Genomic DNA, 20384 nt, shown 5'->3' with positions numbered 1-20384 from the left:
CTGTGTAAACTTTATACAGATAAGAGTAAACTGAAATAGTTTGACTAGGGTCACCTAGTAAAGCAGCAGAAATTTAAGTCCAGCTCTTCTGCCTTTTAATCATCTATTTTAGACATTTTTAATAGAAGGTTTATACTATAGTACTTATAATTGCAAGGGTTGAAAGCATAGGACAAGAGTAAGCCACAAATTAATTTCCTTTTTGCTTTCTTAGAACTCTTCTAGTCACGTGCATTATCCTGGTATCCATTTATTAGATTTCTCTCATTTTTTTTGGTTCCTATAAGCCTTGACTCTATGGTAGTATAACTTCTTTCCTTTCTTTTAGTATGTAAGTTACAGACTTTTTTTTTTATTTTAACCAGATTAAAGAAGAGAGCAAATAGAAACAGAAAACAGTACCAACATGCAGAAGCCCTCTTAGGCAGCATTAATATATGTGTATGTGTACACATACATAGAATTTTATTCTCTATAAGAAACAAAGTCATTTTTCTTAATTTTGTCCTGATTTTTCTTTTGTTTTATTATTGATTTGGTGATCCAGAGTCAAAATCCTAAGAATATCATGCTCTTGTCTTTGAAGATCTTTGGACTCAAAATAGGAAGAATGATGTACTGCTACTATAGACTCCTATTTCTGTTGACTCTATAAAAAATGGCTTTGTCTGAATGTCAGAATAAAATGGTGGCCATTTTCTTTCTTATGTGACATGTATAAGTCTGAGATTTGAGGATGTTTCATATGTTTTGCGTTTGTTACTAAACTGGCTCCCTGATGTTACTGAGTATAAATGGTAGATGCCTGGACCCTGTGCTGGTCGGGGTTGGGTTTGGAGTGGGAGATAGGAAGGAGGCAGGAAGAAAGTCTATTTTAAAAATCTATCTGATTCTGATGCATAGGTGTTTTGACTGCTTTCCCAAATCAAAGCCTGATATCACAAACTAGAACTAGTTGCCTCAGTGGGTTCTCCAGTTATGTGATTGGTAATCTGTCATGTTAAACATCCATATTGTAAGTCTGCCCTCTTTCTTTCATCTCTGCTTCATTGCTTTACCCCAGACTTGGTGAACAGGATTCTGTCACTAATAAACTGGTGATGTGCTTCATACATTGCCAAAAGGCTCAATAGATGTGTGGTTGGACTCTGACTCTGCATTTGAAACATTCTCTTTAGAAATGTTGGAACTTTTCTGATTTCAGCTACTTAAAACTGCTGAGTTGTTTTGGGAGGTTCCCTGCCCCCAAACTTAGCTATAAAGCAAATATAAAATACTTGAAGAAGTCTATCTTATTTTGCTATAAAATCACCTTGTAAGTTCCACTGAGTTCAATTAACACAGAATCATGGCTCTTTGCTGACTTAAAGAAAAATGCCAACTCACAGAAGGATTTTAGAGAAATTTCTTCAAGTGTGCTTCTGGGAGGAATCAATACTCTTTCTCTGAAACCAATTTTGATTTCCTCATTTTGCATACTTTGTGCACAGTTTTTCTGTGTTTTAGGTTTATGAATTAAGCAAATTTTCTGTCTCAGTATGAAATTTAATACAAATCTTTCTTGTTGTATGTTCAGCGACCACTGCAGTCATTTGGACAGACAGGAAAAAGGTCTAAGGTATAGTAAATATTTTGGTGTGCTGGCATGCCAAGGGCCTTCCTTCATGCTTGATGAATCCTTGTTTTCATATAGCACTACATTCAGTTTAGTTTTTTTTTTTGTTTTTTTTTTTTCATATTTTGTTTGGGGCAGAAAGCTTGTTTTGTTTTATTTGGGGCTTTTTTGTCTTGCCTAGTTGCTTTTGTGCATTGCTTTTTTATCTTGGATGGTTTTTTATCTATAGAGAAATTGCTTTCTCACCATTCTTGGGTTTTGAAGTTGGAATTATTCCCATTCTTGCTATTGCTATAATTTTCCAAACTGCAGTTGTTTGCTTTTTCTCTTAACAAAAGGCTTTAGAGGTGCTTAATGATGTATTTGACTTGTACATTTCATCTATTTTTATACATGGCAAAAACTATAAAGAAATTTAGAAACTCACTCCAGGGGGCTTTTGGATGTGCCCTAGACTTATGAAATGTAGTGTTAATTTTAAATACTTCTCTCTAGTCAAGCTCAAAGTTAAAGCTAGTTCGGAGCCTTGCAGTTTGTGAAGAGTCTCCACCACCTCCTGCAGCAGAGATATCACAGGAGAACCAGGTAAAAACAAAACAAAGCAAAACAAAAATTGTTATTTGAAGACATGGTGGAACTGGAGAAATTTTTCATATGGTTAAGTGTGTGTGCGTGTATTCAATTTGTTTTGTTTTTACTAAGTAAAAAAACCAACATACATAAGAAAGCTGGAAAAACTCTTTGCTTTAGTCTAAGGCTTAAAATAATGATTTCTCTTTTGGTAAAACTTTGGGATCATATAATAACTGGGACTATTAACTTAAAGATAATTACAAAATTTTTGTTGAAATATTATAAAATATTAAATTGTATTTTCAGCAAATATTATTATGATGAAATTTGTCCTTTTACTTTTTAGTTTGAGAAATTTTTATAATATTGATTCTTTGAAAAGAAATTGCCCAGGACTTCAGCTTAATACATTATTTGACTTAAGATGAATGCATGGTAAAGCCAGTTTTCATTTTAAAGTAATTCTTTAATAGTTGTCTCATACTTCTAATTCTTCTATCTGTACTTTAAAAATGTAGAATAATGAGATTTAAGCAAATAATCCAGTTTGCCTGTTACATTCTTTTTAATGCTATGATTTTACCTTTCTATTAATTTCAGCCGTGGATTGATCTTTATCTCATGTTACATTTGGGACATTTGTGCATAAATGTTTTTAGACTTTTCTCACCACTGTTCATCATTGTGATAACGTGGGATGTTAGTGGTTTGTTTTACTTTGTAAAAGGTCTAGCAACCTAAAATGCTCCTGTATCCCAACCATTTCCAAACAATGGAGGCAACTTTGTGGTTATTTAAGAAGCTGTGACTAATTTAAAAAAAAAAAAAAGAAAAAGAAAAAGTCATGCCATTTTGCACATCTTTTTTTAAAAATATATATGTATTTGGTGATTCAAGTAAAAATATACTTTGCCTTTATTCAGATGATGCTCTTAAAAGCATACTATAGATACTAAAGATAGTTGGCACACATTTAGAATATGCACCATACTTTGTTTCTAGGATTTAAAGAAAATAAAATTTTAAAATAAAATCAGTTGTTAATGAAATGTTCTTAAAAATCTTTCTTCTTTGATATTTGTTCAAGTGTCAATATCAGATTCAAAATTCTTTGTAATTTGTTTTTAAATGTAGCTCCTTAGGAGATAGACATATGTTTTAACTTGATAAAATAGATACATATTAGCAATAAAATAGCAGATTTTCTAACAAAAAGCAGAAATATAGTCAGAATATTTTATTAAGTAATATTGTCTGGAGAACATTTTCAAATATATACCTTTAGCTTTTTGCATGGTTGTTAAGTCTGAACAATTAAGATATACTCTGAAAGAAAAAAGAAGAAACTCAGCAAAATGTTTTTTTGAAAAGGAAATTTTGAAAGTTCTTTTATACAAATGAGAGTGAAGAATGCACCTATTCATAATGGAGCAATAAACAGTATAGTGTTCTTTGAAAATTCATTTCTTCTTTCTGTTTACTGTAATTCTATAACATTTCATCCTCATAGTATAATAATCAAAGGAGATTGAGGGCATGAGAAAGATTGGGCATTTGTAAGAGTATTAATGCAGAAAAAGTGGGTAATTTTTGAGAATGGTATCATCATCTTTTCTTATTTTTCAATGTATTTTACCTTATGTGGAAACACATTGAAGGAAAAATATCTTAAGATACTCAATAAATCTGACTAATGAAAATTCATGTGAGAAAAAAATAACAGGGATATATATAATGTATTCTAATGTATACATTGTTGATAATTTTAGTGTTAACAGTTTTAAAAATGGTTTACATCATATGGATAATGAATGAGATGGTTATGTCAGAACTTAGTTACTCCTTAATATAATGTTTCCTTATATTCTCAGACATAATTTTTTCTTTTTAGATGTTAACCTATTATTACTGCCTCTTTGCATAAAAGATATTCCTTTTATAGAACGTTTTTCAAGCATTGAGTTAACCAAATGGCACCAGAATAAGTACTGGAAAATAAACGAAATATGCTACTATCTTATCCTTGATGCTGGAGATACTTTTCAACTAATATGCTTGATATATTTTTGAGGAATTAACTTGGAATAAAACTCATTATAAAAAAGGTTGAGAGGCAATCAAAAGAGAAATGTCACTTATGTCTGATGAGAGATTATGAGAGGGAAGTGACCTCAATAAAGATATCAATGACAGTAAAGAATAAAGGAATTACAGCTTTTTATGATGCTCCAGTTTTCTGTGGTCCGAAAAGTTTATATATAAGGATTTCAGCATTTAAAATATGTCTTGTTTATTTACTAGTGGGGGGAAAAAAAAGGCCAACTGAAGACTAAGTCCTTTCATATTAAGTCTACTAGATTTTTTTAATACCATTCATTTTGATTAAATAATTTAATATCTAGAACGTAAATGTATGGCTTTAGGAGCAGTATTGGAAATGAAATCTGCTAGTCATTGGAAAAGCCTTTGAGTGATTGTCTAAGAGGAGGTAATATGAAATTTTTTTTCCCCATCTGGATTTGTAACAAGAAGCTGCAAGTCAGGAAAACTCCTAAATGTTCTACTTATGAAAAATAGTTCTGAAATTTATTTCCAAATGCCTGCTTTACAATTACAGAAAGATGAAGGAAAATGCCTTAGAAATTAATCACAGTGAAAAATATGACAAACTGGTTGATGAATGCAATAAGTTTTCAAGTGTTTTGGGTAAGCAAAAACAGAGGATAAAGCAAATGTCCATCATCCAGGTGAAGATTGCCAGTACACAGCATTTACACTATATTCTGAGCACAAACTAAGAGGGAATAGATTAAAAGAACAAAAATTAGATGAAAACAGCAAAATGTGTTTGATCAAGATTCTGTAAAGGCTATTGTGGGAGTAGATATATAAGTAAAAAAATTCCACTAGCTGCAAATTTGAAAACCCTGAAATTTATATCCTCTTTGATACTGACTTACTGCTTCTATTGCCACCACCACCATCCAGAAAAGCTAGATAATTGTCTTGATGTTTTTCATCACAAAAGAACAACACTATAACTTAGTCTAAAAATACACTGAACTTTTTTTAATATTAATTTTTAGTACATATTTTAACTTAGTACTCAATAGACTAAACTTTTATCTTTAGTACAAATGGTCTGGAATAGATCCTAGCTTTCTTTATAACATTGCCCAAATAAAGAAAGCTCAACATGATTTTTACCCTTTTCAGGCTGTATGAATTAATTTCCAGTAATTCCATTGGGTTCTGTGTTGCATCGAATGAGATTGTTTTAAAATAAAATACAAAGTGTTCCATTTTGGTTTTATAGAATGTGGTTTTCTTTACAGTTCAGCATTATATATCTTGAAGGAACTCAATCTTCTTTGAAATATTTCTAAAACAACTTTGTGGTAATTGAAAGAAGCACAGTGATATATAAATATTAAATAGGAAATAATCATTTTAAGTTATATGTCATTGATTTTGGAAATTTTGTATTTTTGTTTGTGGTGGGAGAATGAAGGAAATGTGTGCTTTTACTCTGAAACCTAAGGTTTATTGACTCAACACTCATGCATTTCCATTGTCATGACTGATGATAATTACCATGCTTTTGCTTGGCATGAAAAAATAGGTTAAGGTAACCTTAGTTCTGACCTTCCAGGGGCTTACAAGTAAAAACAGATACACTTAATAGGAAATGTTTGTTTTGTCCAAAATAATTTCTAAGATGTCTTCCAATTGATAGAGTCCAATGAAAACATTATTTTAGCATTTTTCTCAAGATATTGATAAAAGTAATAAATATTTTTTAGTTATTTTCTAGTGTGAAATTTTCAGTTGGGCAAAATTAAAATTTTTTTCCTTCCTCTACAATTGTGTGTTGCTCAGGAAATATAACCTTGTGGTATTATATGAATTGCTTTATATTTTCATTGGATAACTGATTTTGCCTTCCAACAGGAAAAAATTCAGATCCAGTTATCACAGTCATTTGAAAAAGAGGAGAAGCCCTTGAAAGATGAAGCAGAAAAAGAAAAGGCCAGTGATAAGTTGCCCAGAAAAATGTTATCAAGAGGTTTGCAATTTTTTAACATAATTTTAGTTTCACTCTCAATAATTTCATCCTTTATCCCTCAATAATTATATATAATAAAACTGTATTAAAAACAACTCAGAGCAGCCCAGGTATGGTGACAAACACCTGAAACCCCAGCAATTCAGGAGTCTGAAGCAAGAGGATCTTAAGTTTGAAGCCAGCCTTAGCATCTTTGCAAAACCCTGTTTCAGTATAAAAAATGAGAAGTACTGGGCCCTTTGTCATAGTGAGAAAGGGCCCTGGATTTAGTCTCCAGTATAAAATTAAAAAAAAAAAAAAAAAAAAGAAAAGGGGGTGGGCAGACTGGAGAGAGACCCTGTAGTATTTATTTATCTGGTCTAACATACTTCTGCACATCAGTTAGATGCTTTGGCCAAAAATGGCAGGCAGCACATACTCATCACTAAGGAAGATACTCAACTTGATCTTGCTTGTCTGTCTTTCATACTGAAATACTGAAATCATTATAATTTGTATGGTATGTTAAACTGGATGTGATGGTGCACACCTGTAATGCCAGTAGCTCCAGAAGCTGAGGAAGGAGGAATGCAAGTTCAAAGCCATCCTCAGCAACTTAGTGAGACTTTAGCAACTTATTTTACACACACACACATACACACACACACACACACATACACACATATATATTTATACATATACATATATGTATATACTTCATTAATTTCCTTATGATATAAAGAACTGATGCCATGATATTTAGTGCCCCATAAGACTATTCTTGGAAACCCAGAATGTTTATCTTTCATAAAAAGTTTTGAAAGTCTTCACCATCATTTCAGTTATGTTCATGAGTATTATAAACTGCATAAGGATATTATATTTTAAAGGAAAGAAACATGACTTTAAAAAATATTTTGAAAGCAAGCCTTTGCTAGTAGACATGAAAGAATTCTAAATACGTAAAATTATTCTTGGAGAACTAAAATTCTTATCTACTTCAAAATTACTGTCTCCATTTACTTTCATAAGTGAGGTGAACTTTTAATTTGATACAAATATGGTTAATTATCTAAATCATTTGAATTTTTTACCTAAGGAAGTATTTTTTAATATGAGGGTGTGGTGAGTATGTAAGAGAATCTTAAAAGAATTCAGAGTAAATTATTCTGACATGTGTGAGAGGTTCATTTTTTTTAAGAATATGCATGTCCATGTAGTTATATAAACCTATGTCATGCACATTATACAAGAGTAGAAAAATTGTAATCATTTGAGTTGATAAATTTCTTTTCCTACTTTGTCAATTTTTTTTTTTAAATGTGGGGCATCTCGTTTAAAGTATACATCAGATGTAAAAGGGAAAAGGATTTGTTTTCAAACAACTTTATACTGGATTTTTGTGTTGTTGTTTTTTAGATTCCAGTCAAGAATACACTGATTCAACTGGCATAGATCTACATGAATTTTTAGTAAATACATTAAAAAACAATCCCAGGTAAAAATTATATTTATAAGGTTTACATTGCTTCTAGAGTACAATAATTTTGCTATATATTTTCATTATTGAGTTAGAGTATTAAAGTAAGATAGCAGATATTTGAAGTACCCCAAAGGCATTTTAGTTTTTTAGGGCTCAGATGTTGTTGGTCTACTGTATGCACATGTATAAATATTTTTTTGCATTATGCATGTTATCATGATGTAAAAATTCATAACTTTTAGGTATTTGAGGAAATACAAAATCACCAAGATAGGCTCTGATGTGAAATTGAGAGATGGTATTAGTCATTAGAAAAAAAGAAAAATATATGGCTTCTCATAGTGCACCCAACCAAATTAAGAATTCATTGTATTCATTTATAATGAGATCTTAAAGGTAATTAAATGCAGAATTTTTGTTCTTTATTGCTGAGTTGGCAAACATTTACTTCCAAAGCTTTTTTTTAAAAAAAAAACTCCAATTTACCCCCAAAGCTTTTTTTTTTTAACAAATGCAAAAGTTTTTTAAGTTGGCTGCACAGATTTTTAAATGTACAATTTAATGGTTTTCAGTATATTCACAGATATGCACAAGTATCACAGTTTTAGAACTTTTTCATCACCCTGAAAAGAACCCAGTAACCTCTAACTATCCCTATGCTAATAGTAATAATGAAATTATTATTTTATTATAATCTAATCTGTTTTTTGTTCCTATAGATTTCCGATTTGGACATCTCTTTGAATGAAATTATATAACATGTTTTTTAATGACTGACTTTAATTCACTTAATAAGGTTTTCAAGATTCATCCATGTTGTAGCATGCATTAGTACTTTATTTTTCTTTGCCTTTTTTTTAGTATATAAAAGTTAACAACTCGTGATGTCTAATGAACAATGAAAAAATTGTTTTTACTAATATCAGTGTGGGTTTAGGAAGTTGAAGCTAATATTAAGTTTTGTGAAAAATAAAGTTTACTTAATAAATGGCTTATTTTCTCAATGAAGCAAATGGCTAATTGCCAGTTATAAATGTCCCACAATTAGTGGTAAGTACAGCAAATTTTCACTAAAGTTTTCAGAATGAAATATTGCCTGGTAATTTCTAGATTTGTTTTTATTGATATGAAAATTTAGTCAATTTTTAATCCAGGCATGGTGGCACATGCCTGTAATCCCAGGAAGTCAAGAATTTGGAGCGGGAGGATTGCAAGCTCAAGGCTAGCCTAGGCAACTTAGCAAGACCCCCAACTCAAAACAATTTTTCCTTTCTGGATCATTTGCATTTTGAAATTTTTCTTCATATCACTAAATCTTCTTTATTTTGTTATTAGCCCAATAAATAAACTCAATTTTAACTGTTAAATAATGAGTTATCTGGAATTTCTGTTTGCAAGAAATATTTTCAGTGGCCTAAGTACAATCGTTACTGAATTAGAACCTATATACCTGAAGAACACTTTGACAGAGATTATACTACTAATTTTATTCCTGTTTTTGAATTTTATAGCCATGTTGTGTAGGTTTTATATGTACTTCTTTTATTGGAGGTAATATTTAAATTATTTCTTACTTTTTGCAGAGATTTGACCCAGGGCATATAAAATAGTGAATTACAAGGTGTTCAGATAGAAGCTTTATTGTTTTCTGCTTTTTTAATTTGCTACTGGTCCACCAGCTATACATACTTTCTCCAAAGTTAGTTCTGGTACAATGACTTGAAAACTGAAAACTAACAGATTGTTGCCTTTTTGTGTTAGCTTTAAATACTAGTTTATTAATCAGTTTAATTGAAATAAATGTGTTTACTGTGTCTTAAACAATTAATATGTATTTGTTCCTTTTAAAGCTTATACAGTAGCAATTTCAGTAAGTACGTCTACCTTTAGATGGTTTTGATTCACCTGCCAAACATTAATATGCCTTAAGAAAAGCAACTGTGTATCCATTAGTTCTAGTCCTATATATAATACTCCTACAAAGAATTATTAACTTTTAACTTATGTCAATAACCAAAAGAGACCTAACCTTGATAGTAGATTTGAAAATTTGGAATTGTGAACTAAGCACTGTGAATAAAAGGTAGAAGGTGTAAAACTTAGAACCTTAGCTGAGTTATCACTCGTATTTGCCTAGCAAGTCCTACTAAAAGCAGGGGATTTTTATTTAAATAGTATGCAGCCCAGATAATAATAGAAAATCCTCTGCAATTCATATATCTAAATTTTAAGGGGGAAAGTCCTGTTGTGTCAAGAGCACAATTTTTATATTTTATTTTCTTTCATAGAGACATTAGAATTTTTTTTTTCCCAATGGAACTCTGAGTTGCCTGCTTCAGATGCTTTTTTAAAAAAATAAGAGTGTATAAGCCAAGTGCATGCCTGTAATCCCAGCAACTCAAAAGGCTGAGGCAAGAGAGGATCACAAGTTCAAGACCAGCTTTAGCAACTTAGTGAGACACTGTCTCAAAATAAAAAATAAAAGGGGCTGGGATGTGGCTCAGTGGTAAAGCATCCTGGGTTTAACCCCTAGTACCAAAAATAAACAAATAGTATAAAATATATCAAAAAAATTACTGAAAATTGTATGATCTCAAAATAAATTGACCCTAAAAGCTGAGATAAAAAGAGATCTTTTAGGGGTGGGGTTGTAGCTCAGTGGTAGAGCGCTTGCCTCATACATGTGAGGCCCTGGGTTTGATCTTCATCACTACATAAAAATAAATAAAAATAAAGATATTTTAATAAAAGGTCTTAAGCTAAGCAAATACATTCTTTGGGGGAAACATTTATGAAATAGAAATCCCCATCCTTCCCCAAAAATTTAAGGAGGGATATTTAAAGACCTTCTGGATAAAATAATTTCATTAATTTATTCCATGCAAAAAATATATTTGGTGGTTTTTTAATATACATATAATACAAATAACTAACAATACTGATGAAATAAGATAATAATTGTGATAAATGCTATTGAAAAAAGAAATGAATTTAAGAAAAGCATATTAAGAGAATATTTTAGGCAAAGAGAACAGCATATTCAAGGAACAGAGATAAGCAAGAATACGAATAGTTTAATTGAGTTAGGTCAGGCAGTGAGGCTGGAGAGATTGATGAAGACCAGTTTATGCCTGTTCTTGTAGGCCATGTTACAGAAGTTCAGTTCTAAGAGCAGTGGGAAACCCATAGCAGATTTAAGCAAGGGAATACATGGTCACGTATATATATTCTTAAAAGATCATTATCCAAAAGAAAATGTGGTATATATGCACAGTGGAATATTTTTCAGCCTTAAAGAAGAATGAAATTATGGCATTTGCAGGTAAATGGATGGAACTGAAGAATATCATGCTAAGCAAAATAAGCCAATCCCAAAAAAACAGAAGCTGAATGTTTTTTCTAATGTGTGGATGCTAATTCATAATAAGGGGCAGGGGAAGAGGGTTAGGGAAGAATAGAGGTACTTTGGATTAGGCAGAGGGGAGTAAAAGGAGGGGAGAGAGAGTATTAGGGTGGAAAGGATAGAAGAATCAATCGGACATTATTACCCAATGTACATATATGATTACATGACTAGTGTGATTCTACATCATGTACAACCAGAAAAATGAGAAGTTATACTCTATTTATGTATGATGTGTCAAAAGACATTCTACCATTGTATATTACTAATTAGAACAAATTTTTTAAAAAAGATTATCCAGCTGGGCACAGTGGCGCATGCCTGCAGCTTAGAGGCTAGGCTGGAGGATCACAAATTAAAGCCAGCCACAGCAACTTAACAAGGCCCTAAGTAACTCAACAAGATCCTGTCTTCAAAAAAAGTAAAATAAAAAGGGCTGGAGATGTTGCTCAGTGGCTAAGCACCCCTGTATTCAATCCCTGGTACAACCCCCAAAAAATCTATATAATACATCATATATATTATATATTATTATCCATGCTTCATAAAGAATAGATTGGGGGAAAAAATACGGAAATATACAGGGAAAGAGTATTTACTGCCATTATAATAATCAAGGCAGAGATCCAATGGAAAAAATAAAAGGCAGACAAAATTTTTAGCAGACATTAACAGAGTAGGAGAATTAGAAAAAGAATGGTACAGGCCTGAAATTCTTATGCTTCTAATATGACACACTGGGTATGAGGTGGTACTAAGATAGAGAGTTTGAAAGAATCAGGTCTGAGGGCAAAATTGAATGTTGCTAGAATTTGTGTTAAAATGTAATTTTCTTCTCAGCTTTTGGGTTTGAAATCACCAGGTAGACATAGTTTTCTCTTGACTTTTTAAACTAGTGAAAAATGTGACTAAATATTTGTTGAATATATGAACTTTCTGTGGAGTTCAGCATGTTAGTTTTATGAAACTTGTTTTGCAGTATACAGAGAGAATCAAACTCATGATTGATGTATAGACTTTCAGGTGACCTAATCCAGATCTGTTAACTCCTGTATTAAAATTTGAAAAGATTCTCCTATATACTGTTTATTTTAGAGAGCCATTAACCCTTTGATCTCAGTTTCTTTTTTTAGTTTTCTGTGGACACAACATCTTTATTTTTTATGTGGTGCTGAGGATCAAACCCAGCGCCCTGCGCATGCCAAGCAAGCGCGCTGCCACTTGAACCACATCCCCAGCCCATCATTTTCTTAATTCTTATTCTTAAAATTTGGAAGACAGAACTGAATGATTTGCTTCTACCCTTAAGGTTATGTTAGGTTGGCGGGAGAGGGGTTGTTTTGTTTTGTTTTTCCACATGCACATGAAATTTCCAGAGAGCATAGAAAAACTAAAGCAATGTTCTTGTTTTGTGCACCTTTGTGAAGTGGTACCATTAATTTGTTACAGCCTTACTGTACTAAATAGGACCCTGGAGTGCTAATTTGTTGTATATGTTGGACATCTTTGGTTTCACTTTGGTATTTCTGGGAATAGTTCTCAAAGCCTTAAAAGTACACAATAGCAATTTACAGAATGATTGAAAAGTCCTTCTTTTCTGTGATAGTTAGTAATGTAGTTTATACTTCTCTGCTATAGCGATATCTGCATACTAGCATTATATTCCCTTAGGAGTATTCCTGTTATTAGCAATACAGGTTCTTCAGAGTACTGTTTCTATGGAGTTCAGCATGGTAACAAAGCCATGAGCTTAAGTAAAGATGGCTGTTTTCCTGCTAACTCTCAGCTTTATTGAGTGAGGAAGAAAAACTAATCTACTCCATATATTTTAAGAGCAAACTATAGCATAATGATACTTAGCAGAACAGAATGCATTTAAGAATGGCCACGTTTGGTAATTGTTAAAGTTGTGTGTATATTACACACTCTCTCCACAGGTGTGCATTTGTGTGTGAAAAATTCCATAATGAAAATTTAAACAGAAAAAAATCATTTTTCAGTATCTTAAAACATTTGTTAGAAAGCATGTAAATATTTTCACATCAAGCTTATGATAGTTCTAAGTGTATAAAGGGGAAAATAGCTATGAAAATTCATAACCTGTTGGCATTTATGATTAAGCTTTTACATACAAAAGTCTTCATACTTTGTTTCAGGGACAGAATGATGCTGCTGAAATTGGAACAAGAAATTTTAGATTTCATTGGTAATAATGAGTAAGTCCTGACATTTAACAAGAAAAAAATTATCATCACAGTTCTTCTTGACTTACTAAATTGGTTTTTCTTCTACTTCTAGGTCTCCACGTAAAAAATTCCCCCCAATGACATCTTACCATAGGATGCTATTACACAGAGTAGCCGCTTACTTTGGATTAGACCACAATGTTGATCAGAGTGGGAAGTCTGTCATAGTAAACAAAACTAGCAATACAAGAATGTAAGTGTCAAGAGATGTAGGTACATGTTATATGTCTATGTACTAATACTTACCTTCCCACAGCATCTTTCATCTCAGGGTTTCCACATGTTTTAGCAATCTAAATAAATGTCATGATAACCGTATGTGATATTACCTACAAATACATTTAGCTCACTAGGAAAAAATGGACCCACCTGGACTGAAATAAGAAAGATGAGTCCGGGACACATGTTTTGAATAATTAACTCAGAATATAATATCAGCCATGTTTGTTAGCTACTCTCTATTAAAGATTTTTTTAATTTACATAATTTAAATAGCCATGGCCAGCCTCAGGCAAATTAGTTTTAGTTTTTGTTTTTAATGAGCAGAATTTGTCTTTACGGTTTTTTTTTTTTTTTTTTTACAAATTTTCACATTTAATTTATCTCCTATCTATCACTTTACTACCCTTTCCAAAAGCCCATTTTTGCTCCTTTCCTCTAGCAGACCTCAAGAAATTGTGACTATTGGTTAATATAGCATCATCCATATTGCTACATTCCCTTCCTGGGCTATGTATGTAAAACTTGCTGAGGAAATTTTTTAAATGGTTAGGAGGAGCTTTTGTTTTATAGTATTGGTAAAGTAGATAATCAATGCTGATATTGCAAGTAGAAGGCCCCATGCAGAGACATTCAAGTTATTACATGTACATAGCACCTATTCTATTTGTAAGTCTTATCCTAAAGCAGTTTGTTAAGTTCATCTTAAATTTGGTATCTGCCTTTCAAAAGGATTTTATTTCTTAATTTCATATGTGGCAGCATGGGACAATAGTAATAAACAGCAGTTGACTTCAGATGCTATAAATAATATTCTTTAATCCATTATTTTTCTACCTTTCCTGAAATCGGACTTTTCTCAAAGTCTTGTGTTTGAACCATGTAGTTTGCACATTTAAATTTAAATCATCTTTGTCCCTTCTGCTATAAAGACCTTTATCTTTATAGCTACCATATTGCTTACTGGAACTAAATTGGTTTTCTTCCATTTCAAATAGTCTTTTGTCAACTAAATAGATACATTTGGTATTTTTAAAACAATCATTCCTACAAGTAAAATTAATAAACATAGTTGTCTTGGGTGAAAGGCCCTCTCTTTAGGGATTATTTAAAAAATGTGGATCTGATTTAATTTTCATCTGTTGACTCCTTGCTCTTAAAATATTGTTATCAGTTAGTCTTTTTCCAATTAGTTATATAATGGCTAAACTAGGATATTAATCATTAAGATATGAGCTGAACTAAAAGTGAACAAAATTTTTAACTTAACCAAATTCATTTAACCAATACCTTTCAACATTACTCAGAGCTGCTGGATTCCTAAGCACATGTACATTAGCAGGCATTTTGACTAACATTTTGACTGATGACTCTAAGGTTTTCAATACAGTGTAACCTCAGTTATTTGAATTATATGAATTATGTCAGAAAGCTTTAGGGTTCTCTTTATCATGGTAATTAGTAGTTTAGCTAAGCAGAGCTAATTATGATGTGCTTAAAGAAGTCTGGGTTGATAACATAATTACTACTAAACATTTCGGATCATTGAAGTTACACTGTATTTTTGTTTTATATCTTCTGGGATATGAAGAAGGTTGTAAATCGGAAAACCTTAGAGATCTGCTCCACATTGAATAAAAACAAACTTACCTTTTCCTCATAGGGAGATTACCCGCTCCAGCCTTGAACCAGTGGTGTTGTGGATGTCAACAACCCGGTGTCCACTGGGGTGTCTCAATGGAGCGGGAAGTTGGCGATTGCAGGGCAGTAAATTCAGGCATCTATAAAACAAAGAGGTAAGACAGTCTTAAGGTTAGCGGAAATGCCTGCCAATGTTATTTGGTGTGGGGAATCCAGCTGCTCTTAGAAAAGTTGCCAGGCCCTTGGTTAAACCTTAGAGTTCACTTTGGAATAACAATCTTTCACTCAACTACAATCTCCTTGAGTAAGAAAATGTGAGTTTGAACAACTACTAAAATAGATGTCATTAGTAAATGAGGCAATCGTATGACAAAAACAAGATACTGCCATTGTCAGAACCAAATAGATAATCTTCCAAATCCCAAAGGAAAGCATTCTTCCCATAATTTTGATTACAAAGCTGTTTGTATTCCTTTTTACTTTTTATATAGCTTTATGCAGATATCTACTCCATTTCACACATCTAAATCTGTTTTATAATAGAGATTTCTTTTGCTTGTTTAAATTATTCTCATTTTTAAATCTTCTACATAATTTACAGGAGTCGGTACTTTATTAAAAATTCACATTACAACAAATATTCAGCAGTGTTATTTGGGTCCTATATATAATGAAATGTTAGTTTCTGAAAATGGGCGATTTGGGATTATGATTAGGAATTTTCTAGGAGTATTCACATACTTATGTACCCTTATAATAAACATGTGTACATATACAGATATATATTTATTTATATCTGTATATATTTATATATATTTGAACCTGATTTTAAAAACTAATAAGATTCATTAAGATTTTGTGACTATTAGATCTGTTTTTCTATATCATATATTTTAAAAGAAAAATTCACTGTTAGAATAGAATGACATTAAGTCCCAGAATTTTATTGAATTAATATTTGAAGCTGGGCATATATTTGGGGAGATGAATTTCATAATTATATTTTCCAAGGGCTAGAACCATATGTCTGTCTTCTAGTTTCAGTGGAATTTACAACCTTTCTAGTCTGAAAAGACTAATCTGCTATAAAATGTATTGCTAGGACTTCATATTCATTATTTTAGGTTGCAATGTTCACCTCCAAAAAAGAACTTATCTTTTCTAGCCTGTTAATGTAAAACAAAACCATGCCCTGCTATAATATAGAATTTTTGGTTCCAGGCACTCAGGCCCATAATCCCAGAAGCTTTGAGGGGTGAGGCAGGAGGATCACAAGTTCAAAGCCAGCCTCAGCAACTTAGTGAGGCCCTAAGCAACTTAGAAAGATTCTGTCTCAAAACATTTTTAAAAAGGGTTGAGGATGTAACTCGGTGGTTAAGCACCCCTGGGTTCAATCCCTAGTTACCTATACACACACACACACACACACACACTGGGTTCAATCCCTAGTTACCCATACACAAACACACACACACACTCAGGAATTTTTAGTAACTTGGGTACATTTTGAAATAGTCTCTTAAGTTTCTAACTAATTCAACCCAAAATATTTGATTACTTCCAGTTATATAACAGAAGACTAGGCAATATAGGAATGTAATATATACGCTATAGTGCTATATGTTTTTACATGTACCACATTTTCTTATATATTTAGAGGTGGCAAAGGAGAGAAGATATGTAGGCTTTTTGTCAGACTATTCTGGACTCCAACTATAGCTCAGTCATGTACTTGTCCTTCGACCTTGAATGTTGGCTTAAGCTATTTGAACCTCAATTTTCTCAATAATATTTATAAAAATAACAAACTTCCCCTGAGTGTTTACCATGTTAAATGTTGTTCCTCTATTAATTCATTTCATCTTTAGAACAACTCTGATGATAACCAGGTAACCTAGAGCAAACATGGCATTTTTATACATGCAAGACCTATTATACCAGTAGTTCTTCCCTTCTTATAGATGAGGAAACTGGGAAATAGGTTAAGTAACTTGTGCAAGACCTAAAGCCACTTCCATGACTAAAGCTTGATATTTGAACCTGTAACATGGGATAGTTAGTGTTTTCTTGTGAGATAATTATGAGGAAAAGTGAGATAAATATCTATTAACGGCACTAATAAGTAACATTACTTTTCATTAAATGTTGTTTGATTTTTCTGTAAATACTGTGCATTATCTTTTTTGTTCCTTTGTTTTGTTTTGTTTTTTTAGACCTGATCAGAAATTTAATGAACATATTAAGGATGATAGAGGTGACGACTTTCAGAAACGATATATCCTTAAGAGAGACAACTCTAGTTTTGACAAAGATGATAACCAGGTAACCTAGAGCAAACATGGCATTTTTATACATGCAAGACCTATTATACCAGTAGTTCATTGTTTTAGTCAGCTTTTTCACTGCTGTGACTAAAGGACCCAACCAGCACAATTGTAGAGGAAAAAAGGCTTTTTTAAGAGCTTCACAGTTTTATTTTCAGCTCACAGTCTTAGTCCAGAGGCAGCCGGCTCCATTCCTCCTTGCATGGTGGAAGAGTGTGGTAGAGGAAAGCAGTTCACATGGTGATCAGAAAGCAGAGAGAGTCTCTACTTGTCAGATACAAATATATACCCCAAAGCCACACCCTAATTCCCACCTCTTCCAGCAACACCCTCCCATGTCAATTACTACTCAGTTAATCCCTATTGGGGGATTAATTCACTAATTGGGTTAAGACTCTTATAATCCAATCATTTCTCCTCTGAACTGTGAGCTTTGGGGGAACACCACATCTAAACCACAACATTCATTTTCCCAAGAATTAATTGTTCTCTTTTCTTTAGATGAGAATACGTTTGAGAGATGACAGAAGAAGCAAATCTATAGAAGAAAGAGAAGAAGAATATCAGAAAGCTCGAGACCGAATATTTTCCCAAGATGTATGTACCAATATTTAGGACTTTATGTTAGAATACATTCTAATTGCATTGTAGGGTCTCAATTTCTCTTTAATCTATTGATTATGTTTATTATTTTACACATTAGGTCACCTTTTAGAAATATTGACACATTTTGTTTATGTTAATAATTTAATAGTTTACAGAATACTACATTGCAGCACTATTGTAAAATTTCAGAAAAGGTAGAAGCAAATGACAGGAGTTACTGAGACTGTTGGACTTAGTATATGCTTGTAGTTTTTTTCTCCAGACTTCTGACAAAACTTTGGTAACTGTCTACGAGTCATATGTTATAAATCCTATTGATTGTAGTAGACTTGCTTTGATAAATAACTTATTATTTCTTTTAAAATATTCTAATTAATTTTTTATTAATAATCATTTTAACTTTATAAATGATTATAAATGACTAATTATTTTATACATATTTGTCAGAAGAGAATTGATTTGTTTTGTTTTTGTTTTTTGTGGTGCTGAGGATTGAACCCAGGGCCTTGTACATGCTATGCGAGTGAGTACTCTACCACTGAGCTACATCCCCAGCCGGAGAATCAATTTGTTTTTACCAGCATTTGCTAAGCACCTCTTCTTTGCAGTACTCAATACTCTTCAAGGAATATATATAAATGTATGAAACATGTGCTAACACTGCTACATACAGAAATTTTCTGTGTCTTAAAAGAAAAAGATGAAATAACATTAAAATTCAGACCATTCGTTAAAAGAATTTATAAATTTAACAAATCTCATTGATTACTTACTTAGTAAGTACTATGCTGGGCACTGAAGAACATATCCATTGTCAGTTTATAATAATTTATCCCAAAACAACCCTGTGTGATCAATACTGTCAATGTTTTTATGCTATACATAGAGAAACTCAGATACCAAAAGGCAAAGCAAAATAGCCAGAATTCACACAGCTAGAAAATAGCAGAGTTGGGATTTCAGTCTCGGTCTGCTGAATGCAGAACCTACATTAGATATACTTTTCTCTCACTAGTTTGTAAGATAAATGAGGTCTGCCCCAATAAGGAGTTAAATAATAACAATATGGTATGTGGTTTGTATAGAGATATGAAGGTAAAATAGGGGACATAGCCATGAAGTACTGCAAACTATGGGACAAGGTGTAGAAGAACCACAAACCAGAATTTGGTAGGGAGTGACAGAATTATCTTCTGAGAGGAGATCTACAGGAGTAAAGAGTTAAAAGTATATGGTTAGTATATGCATAGGCCCAGAGGTAAGGGGGAACTTGTCATATAAAGAACTGGAAGAATCAGTGACAGTGTTATAGCCAGGCTGGCATAGGAAGTATAGAAAGTTTAGGTCAGAGAAAACAGGAACCAGGTGACTTGAGCCCTGGAAGTTTGTTAAAGTATCTGGACTTCAGGTGGTGGTGGTCGTGGTGGTGGTGGTGGTTGTGTGTGTGTCTGAAAACTTTTTCTATGAAGGACCATATAATAAATATTTTAGGCTTTTTGAACCATATAACTTTTCTCACATCACATCTACTCAAATCTGACTTTTAGTGAGACAGTACATAAATAAGTAGTCATGTTCCAATAAAACTTCATTACAGGACTGGGGTTGTGACTCAGTGGTAGAGTGCTCACTTAGCATCTGTAAGGCCCTGGGTTCAATCCTCAGCACCACATAAAGATAAATGAATAAAGGTATTGTGTCCATCTGTAACTAAAAAAAAAAATTAAATAAAAATTTTTATTAACAGAAATAAGTGGCTGGCTATAGTTTGTTGACTCCTCTGCTAAAGCAGGGATCCATGAAGGGTAGAAGTATAATCACAATGACCTTTGATAGAAATCGCCCTGGCTTCTCTTGTATAAACTGAATGAAAAAGGCAAAAATTGGTAGCTAGAAAACTGTACAGAAGACTGTTTTAATAAAACAAACAAAAGTGATTGTTGCCTGACTTCAGTTAATAGCACCAAAGGAATTTGACTATAAACTCCATAAAAGCATAGCTGTTTGTTCACTCTGTTAATCAAATATTTATTAAGGGAATGAAGCAGAATCAGTAAACTGGTATATATTTTGAATATATGATAACAAAAATGCATTCACTTGTTTGGAAGAGAATATTTGAATTTCAAATTAATTTGAACCATACAACCAGTGGCATCAAGATACATAGCTATTAAAAGTAAGCACAGTAGTTGGGGCTGGGGTTGTGGCTCAGTGGTAGAGCATGTG

The 20384-nt window shown here is 32.4% G+C and overlaps 1 protein-coding gene across 14 annotated transcripts in view; it reads left to right on the top strand.

The window, feature by feature from the left end:
- The window catches only part of R3hdm1 (R3H domain containing 1), a 174547-nt gene that overhangs the window by 87706 nt on the left and 66457 nt on the right, over positions 1-20384 (top strand). For 10 of the 14 annotated variants that reach the window (XM_058585382.1, XM_058585381.1, XM_046463691.2 and 7 more), the window contains 8 exons: positions 1577-1618; positions 2111-2200; positions 6140-6254; positions 7653-7731; positions 13276-13335; positions 13418-13558; positions 17439-17547; positions 18051-18146. In XM_058585382.1, coding sequence (XP_058441365.1) covers positions 1577-1618; positions 2111-2200; positions 6140-6254; positions 7653-7731; positions 13276-13335; positions 13418-13558; positions 17439-17547; positions 18051-18146 — 732 coding nt within the window. Of the gene's footprint in view, positions 1-1576; positions 1619-2110; positions 2201-6139; positions 6255-7652; positions 7732-13275; positions 13336-13417; positions 13559-15247; positions 15381-17438; positions 17548-18050; positions 18147-20384 lie in introns of those variants that run through there. The other 4 variants (XM_046463695.2, XM_058585380.1, XM_058585383.1 and 1 more) reach the window with 3 other exon arrangements.

Source organism: Marmota monax, unplaced genomic scaffold (genome assembly GCF_021218885.2).
Source record: "Marmota monax isolate L192 unplaced genomic scaffold, Marmota_monax_Labrador192_F-V1.1 WCK01_AAM20220418_F8-fsc00034, whole genome shotgun sequence".
NCBI classification, from domain to species: Eukaryota; Metazoa; Chordata; class Mammalia; order Rodentia; family Sciuridae; genus Marmota; species Marmota monax.
The sequence above is the reverse complement of the archived record's forward strand: the minus strand, read 5'-3'. Positions and strand labels throughout refer to the sequence as shown.